The sequence below is a fragment of the Vipera ursinii genome (assembly GCF_947247035.1).
Source record: "Vipera ursinii genome assembly, chromosome: Z".
Classification (NCBI taxonomy): Eukaryota; Metazoa; Chordata; class Lepidosauria; order Squamata; family Viperidae; genus Vipera; species Vipera ursinii.
The window spans coordinates 15,212,378-15,234,262 of NC_139517.1; the positions used below are offsets into that span (position 1 = coordinate 15,212,378).

Here is a 21,885-nt window from a genome sequence, read left to right on the forward strand (position 1 = left end):
CCTCATGAGGCTCAGCTGTGTGAGTACGAGGTGTTGGACTCAGAGGATTCACAGCTGAATCTGTTCAGAGACGCTAGAAGCAGAAGGCAATCCAGCAGAGCAGAGCAGAGAAAATCAATGTGGCAACTCAGTGAGAGGAGGAGAAGGCAGTGAGAAGCCACACCTTGGGATTGATAATAAAAGGGGAAAGTGTGGGAGGGGCTGGTTGCTGAAGGAACTGTTTGGAGACATTCTAAGAGATTCCTGGTCTGTTCTTGATACTTCTGTTTAACTCTTGTTTGTTGACTCTTGTTTGATATTTTGATTCATTTATTGAAGGAAATATCCTGTTGCCTTTTTGTTTGAACTGTAAATTTGGGTTGGGTTTTTCCAGCCTATTGATTGTTTAAAGGAAGAAAGGGTTGTCCCTGACACAAACAGGGCCGGTCGTAGGCTGGAACAGAACAGGTGCTTCCCAGAGGTAATTTCAGGAATAAACGCTTCATCTCTCTAGTTTTCTGACTGGTGCATACGGGAAAGGAGGCGAGGCCACCAAGTATTAGCTGGGGTTGTGGCTCTGGAACTTTTTTTTCTCTAGCTATACAGAGCGCAACTAACGAGTGGGAAAGCTATTAAAGGCTTCTGTGATTCCATGCATTAAACCAGGGGTGTTAAACTGCTGGCCTACCCCATTGCCGGCAATGGAAAAAAAGTCGTGATATGTCGTGACACGTCACGTGACGCTGCGAGTTTGACACCCCTGCATTAAACTCTAACGTAGTTCTTTGTAGCAGAATGGGCTTTCCTATTTTATAACAAGACCTATGATTTAAAATTTAAATAGCAGAATTTCAATTTCATATATCAAACCTTAGCTTTAAGTTTTAATATAATAAGCACTGTTTAAGTGACAGGTGCTATTTCAGATGGCAAATAGCGGTTCAGTGGCAGCAGCCTGTGATTTCATATAGCAAATACTTATTTAGTTAAGCAATTTTCTCATTTTATGGAGTACTCTGTTATAAATAGCAGAGATTTCATGTTATTCCAGAAACATTGGTTTTAGCCCAGAAATATATAATTGCATATACTAAACACTGATTTAGTCAAAATATAACTTCAGTACAGGTAGTCCACAACTCACAACCATTCATTTAGTGACCAGCATTGAAAAAAGTAACTTATGACCATTTTTCATAGTTATGATGTGTTTCATGTAACTTCCATTGTTGGTACTTTATATTTTTGCTTTCCCCCCCCCCATGCTCTGTGATTATATATTCTTTTGTTCCCTTTATTTGCCCTTTATACTTGAAATACCTTATTTCTAAATACTGATACTGATGTAGTTTATACATATTGTTTGAATCACAATATTTTTTTCTATTTGAGCAATATCAGCTTATTTTTCTGATATTTTGGTCTTGCCCCGGCTATTGGCTTATCTTTTACAATTTTTCCTTTTTCTTTCAATTCTAATTATTGCCTACTCTTTATTCTATAATTTCTTCTGGTGATTGTAGTGATATGTTATAAAACTTTGCATTCTTTATTACATCGTTGCTTGGTTATTGATGCATACACTTTTCAATAAGGTTTTGTACAATACATTGTCATCTTCGATAAAGGGTATTAATGTCTGTAAATATTGTTATTATAATATATTAAAACATTTATTATTATTATTATTTTGCAGTAGCCCTTAAAAGGATGAAAAGACAACATAGAGTTTGATATATTTTTTCAATAAGAAACCAAAATTGGGAATCAGTTGTATCAGAATTGGCCTTCGATGGTACAAAACAGTCAGAAGCACAACCACCCCAACTTGAAGAAAGCAGCACATCAGTTATTGAAATAAAAAAAATGATAACAACTCCAAAATTGAAAATAGTCTTCCTGAATGCTGGACAGTGCAACAATATAATAATTTTAAAGAAAAATATGACAGACTGGTAATTTCTAACAAAAATGTTGCAAGTATTGTGCAAAATATGACTTCACAAAAGAGAAAAGTGATCATGTGCCAAAAGAATGGAAATGTTTTCAGACTGAGGCATCAGGGAAAAATAAAGAGGTACAACAAACTTCTCTAAAGAAAAAAAAATGAAAGAACATTTTTCATCAAAAACTCGTAACATTTGTAAAGAGAAAGTAAAACAATGTGAGCAGTAACAAAGATAATAGATACAATGAATGAAAAATATTTATGTAGAGTATTTAATACAGTTTACAATCTGGCAAAAAGATGTAAACCATTTTCAGACATAGAAGATGAGATAGAAGTGCAAATTAAAAATGGATTAGATATGAGAATAGGATTACATTTACATAAAACCGCTGTGAAAGTAGTTGATTTCATTGCAAAGGAAAGTAAAAAAGAAATATTTACTAAAATTATTGAAAATTTAATAGGATATTGCTCCAATGTTGCCAGCATTATTCTTGGGAGAAAATCTGGAGTGAGCACCAGGATAGCAAAAGAGTTTCCAAACATAATAATATGGCACTGTTTAAACCATCGTCTGCATCTTGTTTTAGATGATTCGATAAATAAAGCAAGTAAATCATTTATTGATAAGATATATACTATTTTTCATCAATCCAATAAGAACCAAACTGAACTTACCAAAATATCCAGACAAGTTGGAATTGAAATTATAAAGACTGCTAGAGTTTTGGGACCAAGATGGGCTGCCTGTAGTTTAAGGTCAACCCTAGCTGTGTGGCGTGCTTATCCGGCGCTATTTTTATTCAAATGAAAAGTACTTAGGTATGGCTGCCCATCTTGAAAATATATATTTTATAACTGATTTGGCATCGATGATTGACACTTTAAATGAAATTTCTCTTCTTTCAAATGCACTGCAAGCAAGAAACATAGACATAATCAGGGCTTTTTTTGTCATAGAACGCTCAGAACGGAGTTCCGGCACCTTTTTGGGATGGAACCTTATAGGGTAGGCAAGGCAGGTTGTATGACATGTGTGAGTTCCGGCACCTTTTTCTTTTACAAAAAAAAAGCACTGGACATAATAAAGACTGAAAAACTCGTGATAAGATCTATTAAAGCATTTCAGATGCTTGGAAAGGAAAAGGGTCTATACGGGGAAAAAAGTGGATGAATTAATGACTTCAAAAACCTTCAAAAATATAAAATTTGTAGAAAATCATCTATTTGTCGGGTTTCCTCGGAAAAGACTTAGAAAACGTAACGAATTTGAAAAAGAGACTAATGGATTGTGAACATTTAAAAGCAAGTTGTAGCCAGTTTCAAGATAGGAATAAATTACAATTTCTCAATTTTTTGGAGCTAGATCACTGGAATATTGAAGGTACTAGTTCCAGCTGAAGAGCAATTGTTCATACTTAATGACATTTTTAATTACCAAATTGATATTAATGATTATCGAGATTTCATGGAAAAAGTTTTAAAAATTTCCCAGAACTATGCAATTCCTGAAAGTGTTCAAAGAGCTAAAAATATTGTCAGAACAATTGCTGTAAGTTCAGCAGAAGCAGAAACGGATTTTTCAAAGATAAACATAATATATTCAGAGAAGAGGACTCGCCTAACTGTTTCTAATATATCAAACCCAATGACTATTAGTCTAATCGGCTTACTTCTAAAGAAATGGGATCTTACTTCTACAGTGAAAAGATGGTTAAGGATAAATCACACAGCCATTGACGCTCGGGTGAAAGTGAAGAAAATTGCAAGTGAGGATGCCAATCAAGAAGCAATATGGAAATATCTTAAATCACTGTTTTATTGCTTTTGTCAGGTATTATTTAACATTTTTTCATTAATATTTTAAAACTTTTTCTTACAATCTAGTTTTGTGTACCTCTTTTATTGTTCTTATTTAAGTATTAAATATATGAAACAATAAACTACCTTTCAGTATATCATTTTTTAAAAAATACTTTAAATGGTCATTAGGGAAGAGAACCGGTTGTTAAATTATTTGAATCCTACTACTGGCCCAGGAGTTGGGGACTCCTGAAATAGAAAGCCAGATCCTTGCTAAAATACAAAAGCCCAAAGACTGCAAGATGGTTTTGATGTGCTAATTTTTCCTTAGGCTCCAAGTTTTAGAGAGCTCAAGAATATATGGTCTCAATAGATTTGAAAAAAAATGTATTTCATAAACCATATATATAGATATATATAAACCTCCCTGTAATTCTTCAATTCAGGGCAACTGGATGGAGTTGAGCGTTTACTGGCTGGATACCCTTCCTGATGCCACACGGAGTTTGCAGCAGATTTTTTTTTTTTTGCATCCTAGGAGAGAAACATCTGCCACACTGCCTAGGATTGGACTCTCAACCTTCTCTGTGGGAGGTAAGCATCTTCATCACTAGGACACCACACCACTCACAATATACTACATCAGTGCTTTCCAACCTTTTCACCCATTGTACCACTTTTAGGATATGACAATATCCGAGTACCACCAGTCATCTAGCAAGGTGTCAAAAACTTGATGACCAAAAAAAAAAAAAAGGAAAAAAGTGATGAAGTACAGGTAGTCCTCGACTTACAACAGTTTGCTTGGTCACTGTTCGAAGTTACAATGGCACTGAAAAAAGTTCCCCCCAAGCCACAGCTGAGCAAGACACCGGCCTGCCCGCCCGGCCGCGCTCTTCCTCCTATCCGAGGTTTCATTGTTGTGAGCATTTCTGTTGAGGATTGGCAGCGGGGGTGGGGTGGGGGGGGTGTTTGGTTTTTATTTCCCCCCCTCCTCTGCTGGGTGCTTGCAGCAGATTTTGGTCACTTCACATGACCCTGGGACACTGTGACCATCATAAATATGAATCAGTTGCCAAGCATCTGAATGTCAATCACAAGACCCTGGAGATGCTGCAACATTCCAGCCGATCGACGCTTCTTCTGGGCTCAGCAGAAACACCAGGATCAGCACCGAACTCCAGCTGGAGCCTGGCGCTGATCCTGGCGCTTCCGCTGAGCCCTAACAGCCCCCCAAAAGCACTGATCCTGGCGCTTCCGCTGAGCCCTGACAGCCCTGCAGCTCCAGCCATCTCTTGCTCAGGTTTCTGTGGTGCTGCCACCAGTTCAGCTCATTCCCCTTCCCGACTACCACTTTTCTAGGATGGTCACGTATCACCTGCCAGGTGCCAATGTACCACAGGTGGTACCCGTACCACTGGTTGAAAAGCCCTGTACTACATACATAAGAGATGAAAATATATGCAATCACTGAGCTTATTCAGAGATATAAATAATTTTGGAATTAAGCACAAAGATCAAAAAATTAACATTCAACACAGCTTTTGCCTAAAAGCTTTATCTACTTTGTAAAGATAGTGTGAATCCCAAAGGAAAATCCCCTCTCCCCCGCCCCACACTCCTCGGCAAGTATCTTGAGCGCAAACCCAGACATTTATCTGAGTTACTAGCAAGATGATATATTCCACTAAAGCAGGGGTGTCCAAACTTTTTTCAAAGAGGGCCAGATTGGATGAAGTGAACATGCTGGAGGGCCGAACATTTTTCCGAACATTCTTTGAACAATTGCAATTAAATGCAAATGAATTATTTTATGCCAAGTTAATTGCAAATGGCATACTTTTCATTTTATAACATTAAGATCAACTGTCAGCTGAGTTTTCACAATGTATTTTAAATAAATTTTAAAAAAAACTTACCTGCACTAATGTGAAGGGTGAAACTGAGATCTGTACTGCAGCAAATAGGCTCGGTCTGGTACAAAGGCAGTGGTTTTGATACGCAAAATGTCACGGAGATGTGAGTCACTTAGTCTTGTCCTCACACGGTTCTTATTAAAGTTCATAGTAGAGAATGTCTTCTCACACAAATATGTTGAGCCAAACAAGCTCAGCATTTTCTTTGCAAATGTCCGAATCTCCTGAAACCTGCCCTTATCTAGTTGGCGGTAAAAGTTCACAAGAGAGAGCTGTTGCTGACGACTGCGTAACTCACTGTCACAATGCAGATCAATGAGCTCAAGCTGCAGCTGATCTGGAGCATCATCGGGGTCAACAGAGAATGGAGAGGAGAAAAGGCTGATCTCCTTTTCAATAGCTGCAAAATCTTGAAAGCGCCGTTTAAACTCTCCAGCCAGAGATGCGATGTCTGCTGCATACCTGCTCACTTGCACACTGATATTGTCCTGTGAAAAACTGTTCATTATTTCCTGCAATGCTGGGAAATGTATGGTATTGGGCTGTGTTTGTGACAAATGCCTTTGGAAAAGTTGCAGCTTTGTTCCAAAGGCCTTGATGTGTGAATAAAGCTGGTTCACCACTGCATCTTTTCCCTGAAGACTCGTGTTTAGTACATTCAGATGCTTTGTTATGTCAACTAGAAACCCCAAATCAGCCAGCCAAATAGGATCAGATAGTTCTCGCATCGGTTGTCCCTTTGTTTCCAAGAATTCTTTTATTTCCTTTCTGAGAGAGTAGAAACGCTGCAGCGCAGACCCTCGACTGAGCCATCTTACATCGTTGTGATATAAAACATCTTCATATTCAGCCTGGATGTCCAGTAGAAACTGTTTAAACTGGCGGTGGTACAGAGCTTTAGCGCGAATAAAATTAATAGTCTTTACAACCGGTTTCATAACATGATCATATTTGAGATATTTAGCACAGAGAACTTGTTGATGAATGATACAATGGAGTTTAATAGCTTTGCCTCCTTCTTCAATCACCTTGTTACAGATTAGGGTTGATAAGCCACTTCGTTCACCAGCCATAGCAGGTGCCCCATCAGTAATAATCCCAGTAATTTTGTTCCAGGGCAGTTTCATGTCATCTATTGCGGAACTAACAGCAACAAATAAATCTTTTCCTCTAGTTTGGTCCGTAAGGCTCTGGAGGTCAAGTAGCTCTTCAGTCACATTTATTTCATCGTCCACCCCTCTCAAAAAAATCAGCAACTGAGCTGTGTCAGATAGGTCTGTGCTTTCATCACAGGCTATTGAAAAGAAGTCAAAATCCTGTCCTTTGGACGTCAACTGTCTCTTAATATCTGATGAAATATCTTCAATTCTCCGTGCTATAGTGTTACGAGCCAGGCAAATGTTGGCAAACTCTTGCTTCTTCTCGGGACAGATATTTTCAACCATTTTCAAAACGCACTCTTTAATAAAATCACCCTCAGCAAAAGACTTGCAATTTTTAGCAATTAACATTGCCACGTCATAGCTTGCCTTTGTGGCATTTTCATTTGACTCACGGGCTCTTGTGAGAAATCGCTGTTGTGACATTAAAACTGCTTCAAGTTGCTTCAACTTTTCACTGCGGTCACGCCCTGTTAGTTTGTCATATGTGCTATGTTTTGTCTGGTAGTGTCTTTTGATATTAAATTCTTTATAAACGGCCACAGTCTCTTGACATATCAGACAAACACAGCGATTCCGTATTTCAGTGAAAAAAAATTCCACTTTCCACCTTTCCTGGAAACGGCGGCCCTCACTGTCAACTTTCCTTTTCTTATTTATAGTCGCCATTTTCTGTTTGACCTTGGAAGATGGAAACTGTGTTATTTGCTTTGACAAGGTCAGACTCTCTGGTAACAGCTCACACACTTCCACCACTTCACAAATTCTGCCCCGCCGCTGCCTCACCTTCCCCCCTGCCGAGGAGAGAACCAGCGCCGCACGCCCACCCCTTGCCTGGCCTTGAGGCTGCTGAAGAGTAGAGGGTGCCCAGGTAGATGGTCACAACCAATTGTTTCTGGCTGACAAAAGAACCATTGCACAAAGGGGCTCTGAAAGGCAATTTTCTCGGCTGCCACATACCAAGGGCTTCACCTGCATTCCTGGTTAGCACTTGAGAGGGGACCAACCAGAAACATCCGGGAAGAATTCAAGCCGAGCCCTTTCCATGCAGCGGACAAGAAAATTGCCACTTGGAGCCCACCTGGCAACCGAGCGGTGCTCGCAGTGCAGAGAGAATCCGAGGGCGCGGCAGGCCCTTTTTCCCTGGCCACCGGGGCGTCTCCGGGGGCGGGAAGGCCGTTGAGGTCTGCCTGGCGCAAGCTCAGAGACTCCACCCGCCAGGCCCTTCTCCCGCTTGGCCAGGCCAGGCGCGCACCGTCAGCCTCGCTGCACCGGCACAGACGCCGCACCAAGCCCGGGGCGGGGGGAGGAGCGTGGCGGTTCGGCCAGCCAGGAAAAGGTGCGGGAAGCGGAGGCGGCAAGCGAGCGTGAGCTCAGGGCGAGGCGGCTGGTGAGGGAAGAGCGCCGGTGAGGGAAGAGCACCGAGGGAGCGGCCAGCCGGGCAGCGCTGCTGCCGAGCGGAGCTCGCCCGGGGCGCCCGCTCTGCGCCACTCGTCCTCCACGTTTGGGCGGTGCCGTCAGGATGCGGCCCTCTCACCGCCCTCCCTCGTGTGGCAGGCCCTTTCTCCCTGGCCGGCCCTCTCACCGCCCTCCCTCGTGTGGCAGGCCCTTTCTCCCTGGCCGGCCCTCTCACCGCCCTCCCTCGTGTGGCAGGCCCTTTCTCCCTGGCCGGCCCTCTCACCGCCCTCCCTCGTGTGGCAGGCCCTTTCTCCCTGGCCGGCCCTCTCACCGCCCTCCCTCGTGTGGCAGGCCCTTTCTCCCTGGCCGGCCCTCTCACCGCCCTCCCTCGTGTGGCAGGCCCTTTCTCCCTGGCCGGCCCTCTCACCGCCCTCCCTCGTGTGGCAGGCCCTTTCTCCCTGGCCCTCTCACCGCCCTCCCTCGTGTGGCAGGCCCTTTCTCCCTGGCCCTCTCACCGCCCTCCCTCGTGTGGCAGGCCCTTTCTCCCTGGCCCTCTCACCGCCCTCCCTCGTGTGGCAGGCCCTTTCTCCCTGGCCCTCTCACCGCCCTCCCTCGTGTGGCAGGCCCTTTCTCCCTGGCCGGCCCTCTCACCGCCCTCCCTCGTGTGGCAGGCCCTTTCTCCCTGGCCGGCCCTCTCACCGCCCTCCCTCGTGTGGCAGGCCCTTTCTCCCTGGCCGGCCCTCTCACCGCCCTCCCTCGTGTGGCAGGCCCTTTCTCCCTGGCCGGCCCTCTCACCGCCCTCCCTCGTGTGGCAGGCCCTTTCTCCCTGGCCCTCTCACCGCCCTCCCTCGTGTGGCAGGCCCTTTCTCCCTGGCCCTCTCACCGCCCTCCCTCGTGTGGCAGGCCCTTTCTCCCCGGCCCTCTCACCGCCCTCCCTCGTGTGGCAGGCCCTTTCTCCCTGGCCGGCCCTCTCACCGCCCTCCCTCGTGTGGCAGGCCCTTTCTCCCTGGCCAGCGGGGCAGACGCTGCGCCAAGCCCGGGGCGGTTCGGCCAGCCAGGAAAAGGTGGTCCGCCCCAGGCACCTCCTTGCTGCATTTCTTTTTTTTTACCAGGGAGGGAGGAGGGCTTACCTGCGTGGCTCTGCCCGGCTGGTCCTTAGAGTGGGAGGCGCAGCGAGATCGTCCCCCCGCTAGAGAGAGACAGAGCCAGAGAAGCCGGACAAGAGGCGGTGTCGGGTTTCTTCACCCCACCTCCCTGCACTCAATCCGGCCCTCGAACAGCCCTCCCTGCTCTATGTAAATGTGGCCCTCCCACGGCCCTCCTGCGCCGCTCGTCTTCCAGGTTTGGGCGGTGACGCCAGGAGGGCCGTGGGAGGGCCACATTTACATAGAGCAGGGAGGGCTGTTCGCGGGCCGGATTGAACCGCCCCGCGGGCCGCAAATGGCCCGCGGGCCGGACTTTGGACATGCCTGCACTAAAGGAAGTCCTTTATTTATGACCACAATTGAGCCCAAAATTTATGTTGTTACGTGAGACATTTGTTAAGTGAGTTTTGTCCCATTTTACGAACTTTCTTGTCTTAGTTGTTAAGTGAATCACGGCAGTTGATATGTTGTTAAGTGAATCTGGCTTCCCCATTGACTTTGCTTGTCAGAAGATCGCACAAGTGATCACATGACCTTGGGACACAGCAACGGTCATAAATATGAACCAATTGCCAACAATCTGAATTTTGATCACATGATCATTACGGATGTTGCAAAAGTCATAAGTGCGAAACATGGTCATAAGTCACTTTTTCAGTGCTGTTGTAACTTTGAATAGTCACTAAGCGAACCTTTGTAAGTTGAGGACTTCCCAATTCAGGTGTAGCAACTTCTTAACTTCTCAAGAACTCTCCTGACAATTTCTAGTCTAGGAAAAGAAAATTGTGGACATCTGCCCCCCGCCCCCCAGTGCTGATTCTGCTTGAGGAAAATATGTGTACAGTAGTGGCCAACATTGTGGAAACCTTTTGTGAAAAGTGTATTTTTGAGGTTTGATGGCAAATAACCCCCTTTTTTTGGAGTAGTACCATAAAATTATATATCAATGGAAAGACATGGATGTTTCAACATTCGGGCCTGGACTGACTATAGTTTTAAATTTGGTTTTATTGGGTCAATTGTTATGTATTTACTTCATTATTTAATTCTTTTTTAAACTTTGTATTTTATGTTTTTAACTTTTTATTGTTGTGAGCCGCCCTGAGTCCTTAGGGAGAAGGGCGGCATATAAATTTAATAAATTCTAATTCTAATTCTAATCAAGAATGTAATGCAACAAAGTTTGTTCAATTATCTGTACTGTATTCTATGAAAAGTTACAGCGAAATAACCATGTATCAATCTGACAACAGGAGCCTTTTATTCCCATACCCAAATTGGGGTTTTCCCCCCCTGTTTTTGGTTTTGAATACAGCAAGATCATCAGTAAAAACAGAGGTTTATAGTCTACCAGTGACTAACCAGTTTATTACTCCATAAGGTTTTATGGATCATAGTCCATGCCATCACTTTTTTACAACGTAATGGCATAGTAACTTATTGGTAACTCCTGTCGACTTGTGTTTACCTCTGAACCTCCATTTTAGGATTTTGCAATGAATCTTCTTAGTTACCTGGGGAAAGCAAAACAGTATAATTTCCACCTTGGAAAAGTGACTCTCTTTTCCTATTGCCAGTGATAGTAAAGGGAGATAAAGGCATTTCCAGGTTACCAGTAGACTAAAGGGTACAATTTGGCTCATGAATTAGAATATGCAGTCCATGGAAATGGCCAATTCCCACAATAACAAGTTTTGAGGGGTCCTTTATGCTCTCAGTCCTTGGCTGTTGTTGTTTTTTTTTTTGCAGACGTTTCATTACCCACTGATGCTATTACCTATTTGGGGTAATGAAACGATTGCAAGACAACGAGCAAGCTCAGAGAGCACCAAGGACCCCTCATTTCAACCCTGAGCTACAAATATTCTCTATTGGTACAGCAAACTTTGAAATGCATTGACTGAGGGAAGGCCAAAGAAATAGGCAGTATAGCTTGAATCATATTTATTTAGAAGTTAATCTTTTTTAGAGCTTGGGGGAAATTTGTTCTTAGTCAATACATTTGGAATGTACTGAGTCTATAGAGAACCAGTTTGGTCTACTACCGGCATAGAGAACCTTGGCTCTTTTATGACTCGTGGACTTCAACTCCCAGAATTCCTCAGCCAGCCATGCTGAGGAGAAATGGAGAGGTTTTCATGCTGAGCCATGCTGGCTGAGGAATTCTGGGAGTTGAAGTCCACGAGTCATAAAAGAGCCACCGTTGCCTACCCCTGGTCTAGTAATTAAGGTGCTGGCTTAGAAACCAGGAGACCATGAGTTATAGTGCCACCTTAGGCATGAAAGCCAGCTGGCTGACTTTGGGTCAATCACCAGGAGACTATGAGTTCAAGTCCCGCCTTAGGCATGAAAACTGACTGAGTGACTTTAGGCCAATCATCAGGAAACTGAGTTCTAGTTTCACCCTAGTCCTGAAAGTTGGCTGGATAACTTTGGGCCAATCACCAGAAGTCTGTGAGTTGTAGTTTCACCTTAGGCATGAAAGCTGGCTGGGTGACTTTGGGCCAGTCCCTCTTTTTCTCAGCCCAAGCCACCTCACAGGGTTGTTGTGGTGGGGAAAATGGGAGCAGGAAGGAGTGCTATGTATTTTCACCGCCTTGAGTTGCTTATAAATGAACAAAGGTGGGATAGAAATCTTAATAAATAGATTGACATAAATAACTAAGGATAATAACGATAACTTTGCAAAGGTGGAATTCAAGACACCCATCTGGCTCTTCACTTGCTCTGAACCCTCTCAAATTCTTTGCACCTTCTTCCCTCATATGTGGTTGGCTGGCCACACAGGCAGTGGGTACGTGCACTGATCCCCATGCAGCACCCCTGGAAAACCTCAGTGGGCGAGATTCCTTTTATGAACAGCTTGGTGTATTGAGAAGGGAGGAGAACAGAGCATGCAAGAGTGTCACTGAGAAGGTGGAGGGGGTGGGGTGGAGGTTTAGAAAAGAAAATGCACAGCCAGAGACTTCCTGCTTTCTGCAAGCAAGTTATTTGAACCAAGAACAGTGAATATCCAGTACTCTCCCAGCTGTGTGAGAAGGCCGATTTTGGGGAGTGGGAGAGGGGCGGGAGGCTCTGGTCCTAGGAACCAGGCCTTTTGAGTTCCTTGGGAGAAGCTTGAAGGAGGGTAGTGAGCAAGTGGGAGCTTAACCAGGTTTCTTAGCTCTGAGGGTACAGGAGGGTTAATCCAACTGTTGGTCCCTCCCTTTCTGAAACTGGTTGGACCACTTTCTAGGTGCACTCACCTGGGACACTCCTTTTTTCCACTCCCAGCCTGAATAGTTTGCCTTTCCCGCTGTTCTTTTTCCTCCTCCTCCTCCTCCTCTACTTCCTTCCTTTCAACTGGGTTTGTCTGTAAATTTGCCTACTGGCTTATGAAGGAAACCCCCCCCCCCACCACCACCCTTTGCAGTTGCCAATTGCCGTTGCACTCTGTGTTTTGGGAGCCTCATTGCCTCCCTTCTCAAGGGCTCCCCAACTCCTTTCAAGTAAGTGCAGCCACTCAGCAGCTCCAGTCCCATGGTCTCCTCGGGACTGAGCCGTTGCCGGCTCGCCCTGGCGTTTGCGGTGTTCATGGACGCTGCGGGCACCGGGGCACTGTTGACCGGCATCTTTGCTAGACTGAGGCTGCGAGGCCGAGACTTTGGGGATCTGTTAGTCTACTCGGGTGCGGTGCTGGTGTTCCTGAGCCTGTTGGGTTGGATTATGTGGTACACGGGCAATATTGAGATAGCCCCTGAAGAGCTGGCAAGGGATTATCACGCCAAGAGAGGGACGCTGGCACGGCTGGCTAGGAAGATCTCACGGACCTGGTCGCGGCGCCAAGGTGGTGGGCTGGCCATGAGGACTGTTTCAAGTAGCCGGGAAGCAGCTTAGAGGTAATTATATCCTCCCTTTTCCTTACAAATCACATCAGGACTTCCATAGGAGAGTAACCAGCTCCTCTGAGTATGCTTCAGGTGCCTTTTTGATCCTTTTATCAAAAATTGTGTGCCAGTTTCTGCGCATCAACTTCCGTATCAAACTGTCTTACAGCAAGGTGCCTTGGGTTTATTTATAGTTCATTAGCAATCCTTTTAATTTTTTATTCAAGTTTATTATAAGATAAAATACAAACAGAAACAAAAACTGAGAAAATTAAAAACGAATTGCAGAAGAAGTGAAAAAGGGGGGGGGGAAAGTAGCATCTTTTCCTACTTTTCAATGCAGCGGAAATACCAATAAAGTTACAGCCTTAACCTTTTGCTTTGTATTTATAAAAGTGTCAAGCCATTTCCTATAACAACAAAGTCATGCTAATTGTCAGAACCTAAAATTAGTGTTTCATTTTTTTTCAGCTTCGAGTACAAAATGCAGAAGTTGTTTCTAAATGGAAACAAAACTAGATAAATTATCTTTAATCAGAACAGTCTCTGCCAACTCTGCCACTTTTACCATCCATTGTTCCATTGTGGAGTCCTGTTGCAATCCTAACAGTAACTGGGACTTTTGGAGATCGTGGTTAGTCCAGCTCCCATTCTTGAAATGTAAACAGGTCTCTCATGTAATCTAGACTAAATTTCTTCTGGGCATCATTTTGTGGTTAGTGCACAAAATAGGGATTGCGATTTACCTCAGTGATTGTAAATATAAAATTACGGGTAGTCCTCAGCTTACAACAATTCATTTAGTGAGGACCGTTCAAAGTTACAACAGCACTAAAAAAAAGTGAGCTATGACCATATTTCACACAACCATTGCTGCTTCCCCAAGGTCAGTGATCAAAATTCAGACTCTTGGCAACTGACTCATATTTATGATGGTTGCAATGTCTCAGGATCATATGATCACCTTTTGCAACCTTCCAACAAGCAAAGTCAATGGGGAAGCCAGAATCACTTAACAACTGTGTCACTAGCTTAACAACTGTAGTGATTTATTCAACATAAGGTTAAAGGTTGACTCAGCCTTCCATCCTTCCGAGGTAGGTAAAATGAGGACCCAGATTGTTGGGGGCAATAAGCTGACTTTGTAATAATGCCGCTTGGGGGGGGGGCGAAAGCCCTAATAAGCAGGCATATACATAGAATGAAGGCTATTGCTAAGCACATTGATTTGTGCTTAGATTGTAAGCCACCCTGAGTCTTCGGAGAAGGGCGGGATATAAATGGGATTAAATTTTTTTTTAACATGGCAAGAAATGTCCTAAAATGGGACAGAATTCACTTAACAAATGTCTCGTTTAGCAACAGGGGCTCAATTGTGGTAAGTTGAGGACTACCTGTAGTATAGGGTGTTTGTTATACACAGGGATAGGATTGGATGAGTAGGGTGACCAGCTATCGATTTTCTGTCCTTGCATGATTTGCTGTTGCTCTCTATCATCCTAACAACATCACAACATCCTCACTGACACAGACTTCCAATTCATGTCAGCGTTTTGTGGAACTGCTCCGAAAGAGCTGGTTTCCATTAGTGTAAGTAAAACCGGATCTGACTCTTATGAAATTTGTTTCTTTATCTTCCCCTGTACTTTTGTAACTTTCCATATTCTTTCACTCTACCACGGTATTATCCTACTTTCTCATTCATATTTATTTATTTATTTATTTAGATTTATATACCGCCCTTTCCCGAAGGACTCAGGGCGGTTTACAGGATATTTAAAAGAAAATCAATGCAAAAGTTAAAACAAATTAAAAAGATTAAATGAAACCCTGAGAAAAAATAAAAACCCTGTTAAAATTAAAAATCAAAAAATTCTCAGCCTGGGCCAGAGAGCTCGAAGAGCCAGGTCTTCAGGTCCCGGCGGAATGAACGGAGGTCGGGGGCAGTCCTAAGCTCCGCGGGCAGCTGGTTCCAAAGGGCAGGCGCGCCCACTGAGAAGGCCCTACCCCTGGGTGTTACCCGCCGGCAATCTTTAACCGGCGGCACCCTGAGAAGACCCTCCCTGTGGGAGCGCACTGGACGAAGGGAGCTTGATGCTGGCAGCAGGTGTTCCCTCAAATATCCCAGACCCTCGCCATTTAGGGCTTTATAGGTCATATATGTTACCCTGTGGAAGACATTCTCCTCGTCCTCATCCTGTAGAGCTAGATGCAATGGTAGCTGCAGCCCAGCACATCTACAAACCATCATGCTAGAAAGGCTGGGTTTAGAGAGACTGGGAAAAACCACGGCCTTCAACATCTACTGCATATGAAAGGTCAATGAAAATAATATCTTCTTCAAGTTTTATTTATTTATTTTATTTTATTGAGATTTCTATACCGCCCTTCTCCCTAAGGGACTCAGGGCGGTTCACAGGGCATATATAAATAGCAATACAAAAATTAAAAGAAAATTAAACCAATGCCCAATTAAAATACAACAATGATAAAATAATAAAAACCAATTAAAAAACCCATATACCCCTATCAGGCCAGACCAGCTAATTCAAATAAATGGGTCTTCAACCCGCGACGGAAGGATCGAAGGTCCGATGCCGTCCGGAGCTCAACCGGCAGTTGGTTCCATAATGCCGGAGCACCCACAGAGAAGGCCCTCCCCCTGGGGGCCACCAGTCAACATTCCCTGACCGGAGGCACCCTGAGGAGGCCCTCTCTGTGGGCGGAGGGGAGTTGACGCCGGCAGCAGGTGGTCCTCGAGGTATCCCGGACCCATGCCATGTAAGGACTTAAAGATCATAACCAAGACCTTGAACCTTGAGCTTGATTACAGTTGACTTCAAAGAATATGGCTATTGTCATTGCTGTCTACTGGGTTGATTCTGCAGACTGGATTATAGCTTTGGTTTGTACTGGTGTCTTCTTATCCATATGCTAGCCAGATCTGAACCAGCTTATGTTTTGCAAGGTCATCCAGGATCAACTAGAATGATCCCAAGAAGCAAGTATATGACAATAACCATAGAATTGGAAAGAATCTGCCCAGCATTCAGTCAATGCAATTCTCCTAGATGTGCTAATTAAGGTTGCTTTCCTGTTTTTCACGCAGGTTTTTCAATGAACACAGCACGTGGCTAGCACAGCAGTCTCTGCCAATGATTCTATGCCAGGAACAATATCTTTTTGACTTTTGGCCAACCTGCTGTTGTGAAGAGCTGGGTGGTGCTCATTGGTGTGATACAATACTGGAAAAGGGGAAGGGCATTATTAGAATAACGGATTTAAAAAAGCAAACATTTGCACAAGCCATTATATGTCAAAGAGTATACTTAAAAACAATGTCTATATAACTGAGTTCACACAACACGTGATGCTGGTTTGCTAACCAAAGAGTATTAAATTATTATGTGATTGGGTCAAATGTTTATGGAGATTCTCAGTCATCCAGGCCATGGTTGCCCAAAGGTTCTTTTTCAGGAGGCAACTGGACTTTCTCGCTGAGGACGTTTCGCTTCCCATCTAAGAAGCTTCTTCAGCTCTGACTGGATGGTGGGGAGTGGCAGGATACCATATCCGGAGTTCAATAATAGAAATGATCTGTAGGAGGCAGCAAAGAGCAACCATTTTCTCTATTTCTCTGCTTACCTATTGGTCATCTGGAATTTTTATAGCCTGGATATAGGTCATCCTCATTTAGCAACCACAACTGTGACTGGCAAGTTGGTCATTAAGCAAAGTAGTCACTAAGTGAAACTGCAACTGTGCTTAATGGCTTTATTTCCTTTGCTTTAGAGACCTGTGAAGGTTGTAAATGTGAGCACTGGTCATAAAATTACTTTTTCATCTGCGAATGTGCAATTACTTTTTAGCTGTGAATGTACAATAAATGAGACAGTGCTACATAAGGATTACCTGTAATCTTTTACCTGTAAAAATAAAGTTAAATAAAAGGCTAACCCAAACTTCAAAATGAAATAAAATACTAACCAATTGGCAATGGCTACTAACTGAATAGCATGAATCACACATCAACACGATCCCAATGTTGTGTGTTTGTGTGTCTTTGTGTCTGTATATACATATACTATATATAAGGGACGCAGTGGCTCAGTGGGTTAGGACGCTGAGCTTGTCGATCAGCAGTTTGGCGGGTCGAATCCCGAGTGCCGCATAACAGAGTGAGCATCTGTTACTTGTCCCAGCTTCTGCCAACCTAGCAATTTGAAAGCACGTAAAAATGCAAGTAGAAAAATAGGGACCACTACGGTGGGAAGGTAACAGCGTTCCATGCGCCTTTGGCATCTAGTCGTGCCGGCCACATGACCACGGAGACGTCCTCGGACAAGCGCTGGCTCTTCGGCTTTGAAACGGAGATGAGCACCGGCCCCTAGAGTCGGAAATGACTAGCACGCATGTGCGGGGGAACCTTTACATTTAACTTTTTTATACTATATGTACATACATATACTATCCAACTCTTGTTACTGGAATAGAACCCTCGGTGTTATACAGATGAAGATTCCTAAATATGTATATCCCACTATCACCATCACTTCACATGTGTATAGAGAGTCTTCATAGCTTTGCCCTTCAACCTGAGACTCTTCTGACCACATAGAATAGAATATCTTTATTGTTATTGTGTATCTCACAATGAAAATAAGTCTGTCCACAGTGCACACTACACACAAGTAAAAAACCAGAAGTAAAACATATATTATATACACACATCCTTCACATTCTATTCACCATTGCGTTGCCCCTAATATTGCACTTCAATGTTGCATTATGCAGCAGTGCACTAAGGATCTCACAGTTCAACCATGAGCTACAAAGAGTCTCTTCTAACAGTCCTGCTTCTCTTTGACCTCGTATCCAGAACATAAACACGGTGGACTGGATTGTATGTACCATGTCCTCAAGTCTTTTTATAGTCAATCCACCATAGAAGGCAGGTGGGGAGGAGAGGAAGGGGTAGAAAGTAAAAGCTATTCTCACAGCAGAAGTGAGAATGAATCGGTGGACTTCTGCTATTGTGGTTCATCTGGCCAGAGCTGCAGTGAAAATCCATTCCATTTTTATGTCTCTGTACAACTTGAATAGCACCTCATTTCAAGCTACAAGAAAGGCTAATGTCTTCCTTCCTTGCAAAGAGAGGCCCCTTTAGAAATGCAGTTTAAGTCACACACAGGAAAGGTAGTACTCATCTTACGACCACAATTGAACCCAACATTTCAATGTTGCTAAGTGAGATACTTGTTAGGTGAGTTCTGCCCCATTTAACAAACTGGCGTGACATAATTGTTAAGTGAATCATTGCAGTTGTTAAGTTAGTAACGTGATGGTTAAGTGAATCTGGCTTTCCGCATTACCTTGGCTTGCCAGAAGGTTGCAAAAGGTGATCACATAACTCTGGGTGGGACACTACAACCGTCATAAACATGAGTCAGTTGCCAAGCTTCTGAATTTTGATCATGTGACCATGGGGGATGCTGCAACGGTCACAAGTACGAAAAACAGTCATAAGTCACTTTTTACAGTGCTGTTGTGACTTCAAATGGTCAATAAACAAGCTGTTGTAAGTCGAGGACTATGTGTAATTGAGAAGGCGGGGAACAATGCTAATTATGGATGAACTTCTTCATGGCTTCTGCTTCCTTAAACCTGAGTCTGTTCTTTGCCTTCCCTACAAACAAAGGGCTGGTCTCAGAGTTTCCGCAGCTGCAGATTTTTTTTTTTTCTAGGCATCCTACTGGATCGGACAAAGGTCCTATATGATTAAACAGTCTATTTCCTGCAGTGGCCTAGATGCTGCTGTGACAGCTCAGTCCTCTCTTTTATTACTTCCGTCATTGCTTTCAGCATCTTCATTAAACTTTTAATGCCACATATTCAGAGACAGGCCACAGATATCATTTTCCATGTCTGGGTGAAACTGGAGACTTCCTCCTCTTGCTGTGCCTTGGATGGCCTTTACTTGCAAATGAAAACTCCTTTGCTACGTCTGCATCAGGGGTCCCCAAACCAACCCCTCGGCCGTGGCCCATTCGGAACCGGGCTGCACAAGTGGCTGGACGACGCACATCCAGCTCCGAGTTACACGAACAACGGGCTGTTCCCCTCTTCCCCCCACAGCTGGGCTGCCAAGACATAAAAGTTGGGGACCGCTGATTTACATCAGCCCCAACCATTTTGATTCTGCAGAGGTGGTGGTTTTGGCGGGGCGCGGGGGAATAGTTTTGCATGTGCAACCTGAATCCCACACATGCACAAATGATGCTCATCCGCCATTTCTGTGGCCTGGTAGAGGTCCACAGCCTGGGGTGAGGAGCCCTGATCTACAAGACTGCTCTGTGTAATATTGTTTTTTCTGCCTGATTGGAATGGATAGAAATGCGCTTAATGTGGTACACTGGGGGGGGGGGAGGGGAGGACGGTCTCAAGGTTTCAGGGCCCTGATAGAAAATATTTCTATTTCTAAAAACATGTCATTCCAGAATGAATGTGATTCCAGAATGAATGTCGCTCTGAATCCTATGTGTTGTATGTGTCCCTACAACATATCTGTGCATTTTCCTTATACATACATGCATGTTTTGCTATCCAGAGGTGAATTCATTAATGTACTGAGCACTTCTCTCTCTCTACCCCTCTGTCTCCCTCTCCTTCTCTCTCTCTCTCTCTCTCTCTCTCTCTTTCTCTCTCCCCACCTCTCTCTGTACAATCTGTAACACTAAAGAAGATCCAAATTGCTCCTTTTTTGCTGTCAGCATATATGGATTGAAAAAACAGATCAATAATAATAATAACAACAACAACGTTGGAAGGGACCTTGTAGGTCATCTAGTCTGACCCCTTGCTCAGGCAGGAAACCTAAATGGTTCTCCAATCTCTTCTTTAAAACTTCCAATGTTGGGAGCATTCACAGCTTCTGCAGGCACAAACACTTGCTATTTGGGCACTCAGCAACCAGCTCTCATTCATGGCCAATTCAAAAGCAATGGATGGAAACTAATCAAGGAGAGAAGCAATCTATAACAAAGGACAGTTAGAACAATTAATCGGTGGAACAACTTCCCTCCAGAAGTTGTGGGAACACTGGAAGTTTTTAAGATTGGACAACCATTTGTGTGAAATGGTGTAGTAGGGTTTTCTTCTTGAGCAGGAAGTTGAACTAGAAGACCTCCAGGCTTCCCTCAACTCTCTTTTTCTGTTATCCTGTTATTCTGCAGTATCCCATGGTTACAAGACTGTGATTTGTGGTGTGTTTTGCTGGTGTTCATTATTTACTTCCGATTTCCCTCCCCAAATAAACCTATCTCAGAAAACGGGCTTGCTTAACAACTGCATTTATCTAACAACATGGTGCTCGCTTAAAAAGGTGCAAAAAAGTCAGATGCAATCGGATCAGATGGTGACCTGCTTAATGACCACTGCGACCGACGACTGTAATTCTGGTCTTAATTACAGTCATAAGTTGAGGAGGACATTTCCAGCATCTCCTGGAACAAAATCATTTGCCTAAACTTGTCAATATGTTATATAACCTGAATTCCGGGTCTTTCCCATTCTTTCCATGAGAAACTGGATGTGGGCATCTTCTGAGCTCCACTTGCCCCTTAAAGGGATCGCCTCTTTCCTCTCTTATCCCAACTTACTCATTGTTCCCTTCAGTATGATGGTAAATGAGTATTTGTAACAAGCTTGTGGTTAACCCTTCCTTTCTTTTTTTTTGTGCTCTACCTGCAGGATGGATTTAGCTGGACAAAGTTCTTCTAAAACTGGACTTCACTGAGAAAAACATGTGACTCGTCAGTCACTACCCTGGAACTAACTCCTGCCCATATCCATGTAGTATATTGTGACATTCTTGTTGTACAGTATTGGGTGAAATATATATATGCCTAATATGCAATCAGCCCAGGTTCGAATCTCAGAAGGGTATGGCTGACTGATGAAGACTAAAGAGTCTCAGTCTCCTTTAATTCTTTGTTAGTAATTTACACAAATATATATATATATATATATATATATATATATATATATATATATATATATATATATATATATATATATATATATATACATATACATATATATACATAGGCTGAAACAGGAAATAAAGATTTGCCCCATGTTTGGGGCCTAGCAAGGTAATCTAAATAGTTAACAAGTATTTGACACATATCTCCCCTTGCTTCTAAAGCTAACAAAGCGAGAGAGATCCTGTGGCTCAAGAGGTAAAAACAACTGCCTAACGTGCAATCAGCCCAGGTTCGAATCTCAGAACGGTATGGCTGACTGATGAAAACTAATAAGTTTGAAATGCATATCAGTCTCCCTTAATTCTTTGTTAGTAATTTACATAAATATATGAGCTGTCACCGGTGTGACTACTGCCTGTTCGATGGCCTTCAAAGATAGGCTGAAACAGGAAATAAAGATTTGCCCCATGTTTGGGGCCTAGCAAGGTAATCTAAATAGTTAACAAGTATTTGACATATATATATATATATATATATATATATATATATATATATATATATATATATATATATATATATATATATATATATATATATATACAGTATCTATTTTTTTCCAGAACCAGGTGTGGTGTTGTTATTATTACTTTTCTTTTTACTACTATAAGTAGTCCCCAACTTA

General features: G+C 43.3%; 2 protein-coding genes across 3 annotated transcripts in view; both read left to right on the forward strand.

Moving 5' to 3' along the window:
* The window catches only part of RPL28 (ribosomal protein L28), a 532,136-nt gene that overhangs the window by 377,712 nt on the left and 132,539 nt on the right, over positions 1 to 21,885 (forward strand). The gene's annotated exons all lie outside the window — the stretch shown is intronic.
* TMEM238 (transmembrane protein 238) lies at positions 12,631 to 21,122 on the forward strand. 2 transcript variants are annotated; one of them, XM_083376441.1, is made up of 2 exons: positions 12,631 to 13,230; positions 20,968 to 21,122. In XM_083376441.1, exon 1 carries the CDS (start codon positions 12,872 to 12,874, stop codon positions 13,226 to 13,228), a length of 357 nt encoding a protein of 118 aa, XP_083232567.1. In that variant the 5' UTR covers positions 12,631 to 12,871; the 3' UTR covers positions 13,229 to 13,230; positions 20,968 to 21,122. The 2 variants fall into 2 exon arrangements, with proteins under 2 accessions (XP_083232567.1, XP_083232566.1); XM_083376440.1 differs by lacking the exon at positions 20,968 to 21,122 and adding an exon at positions 16,328 to 17,289.

Coding starts and splice junctions, on each gene's coding strand:
- TMEM238 (XM_083376441.1), top strand. CDS start 12,872: ATGGTCTCCTCGGGACTGAGCCGTTGCCGGCTCGCCCTGGCGTTTGCG.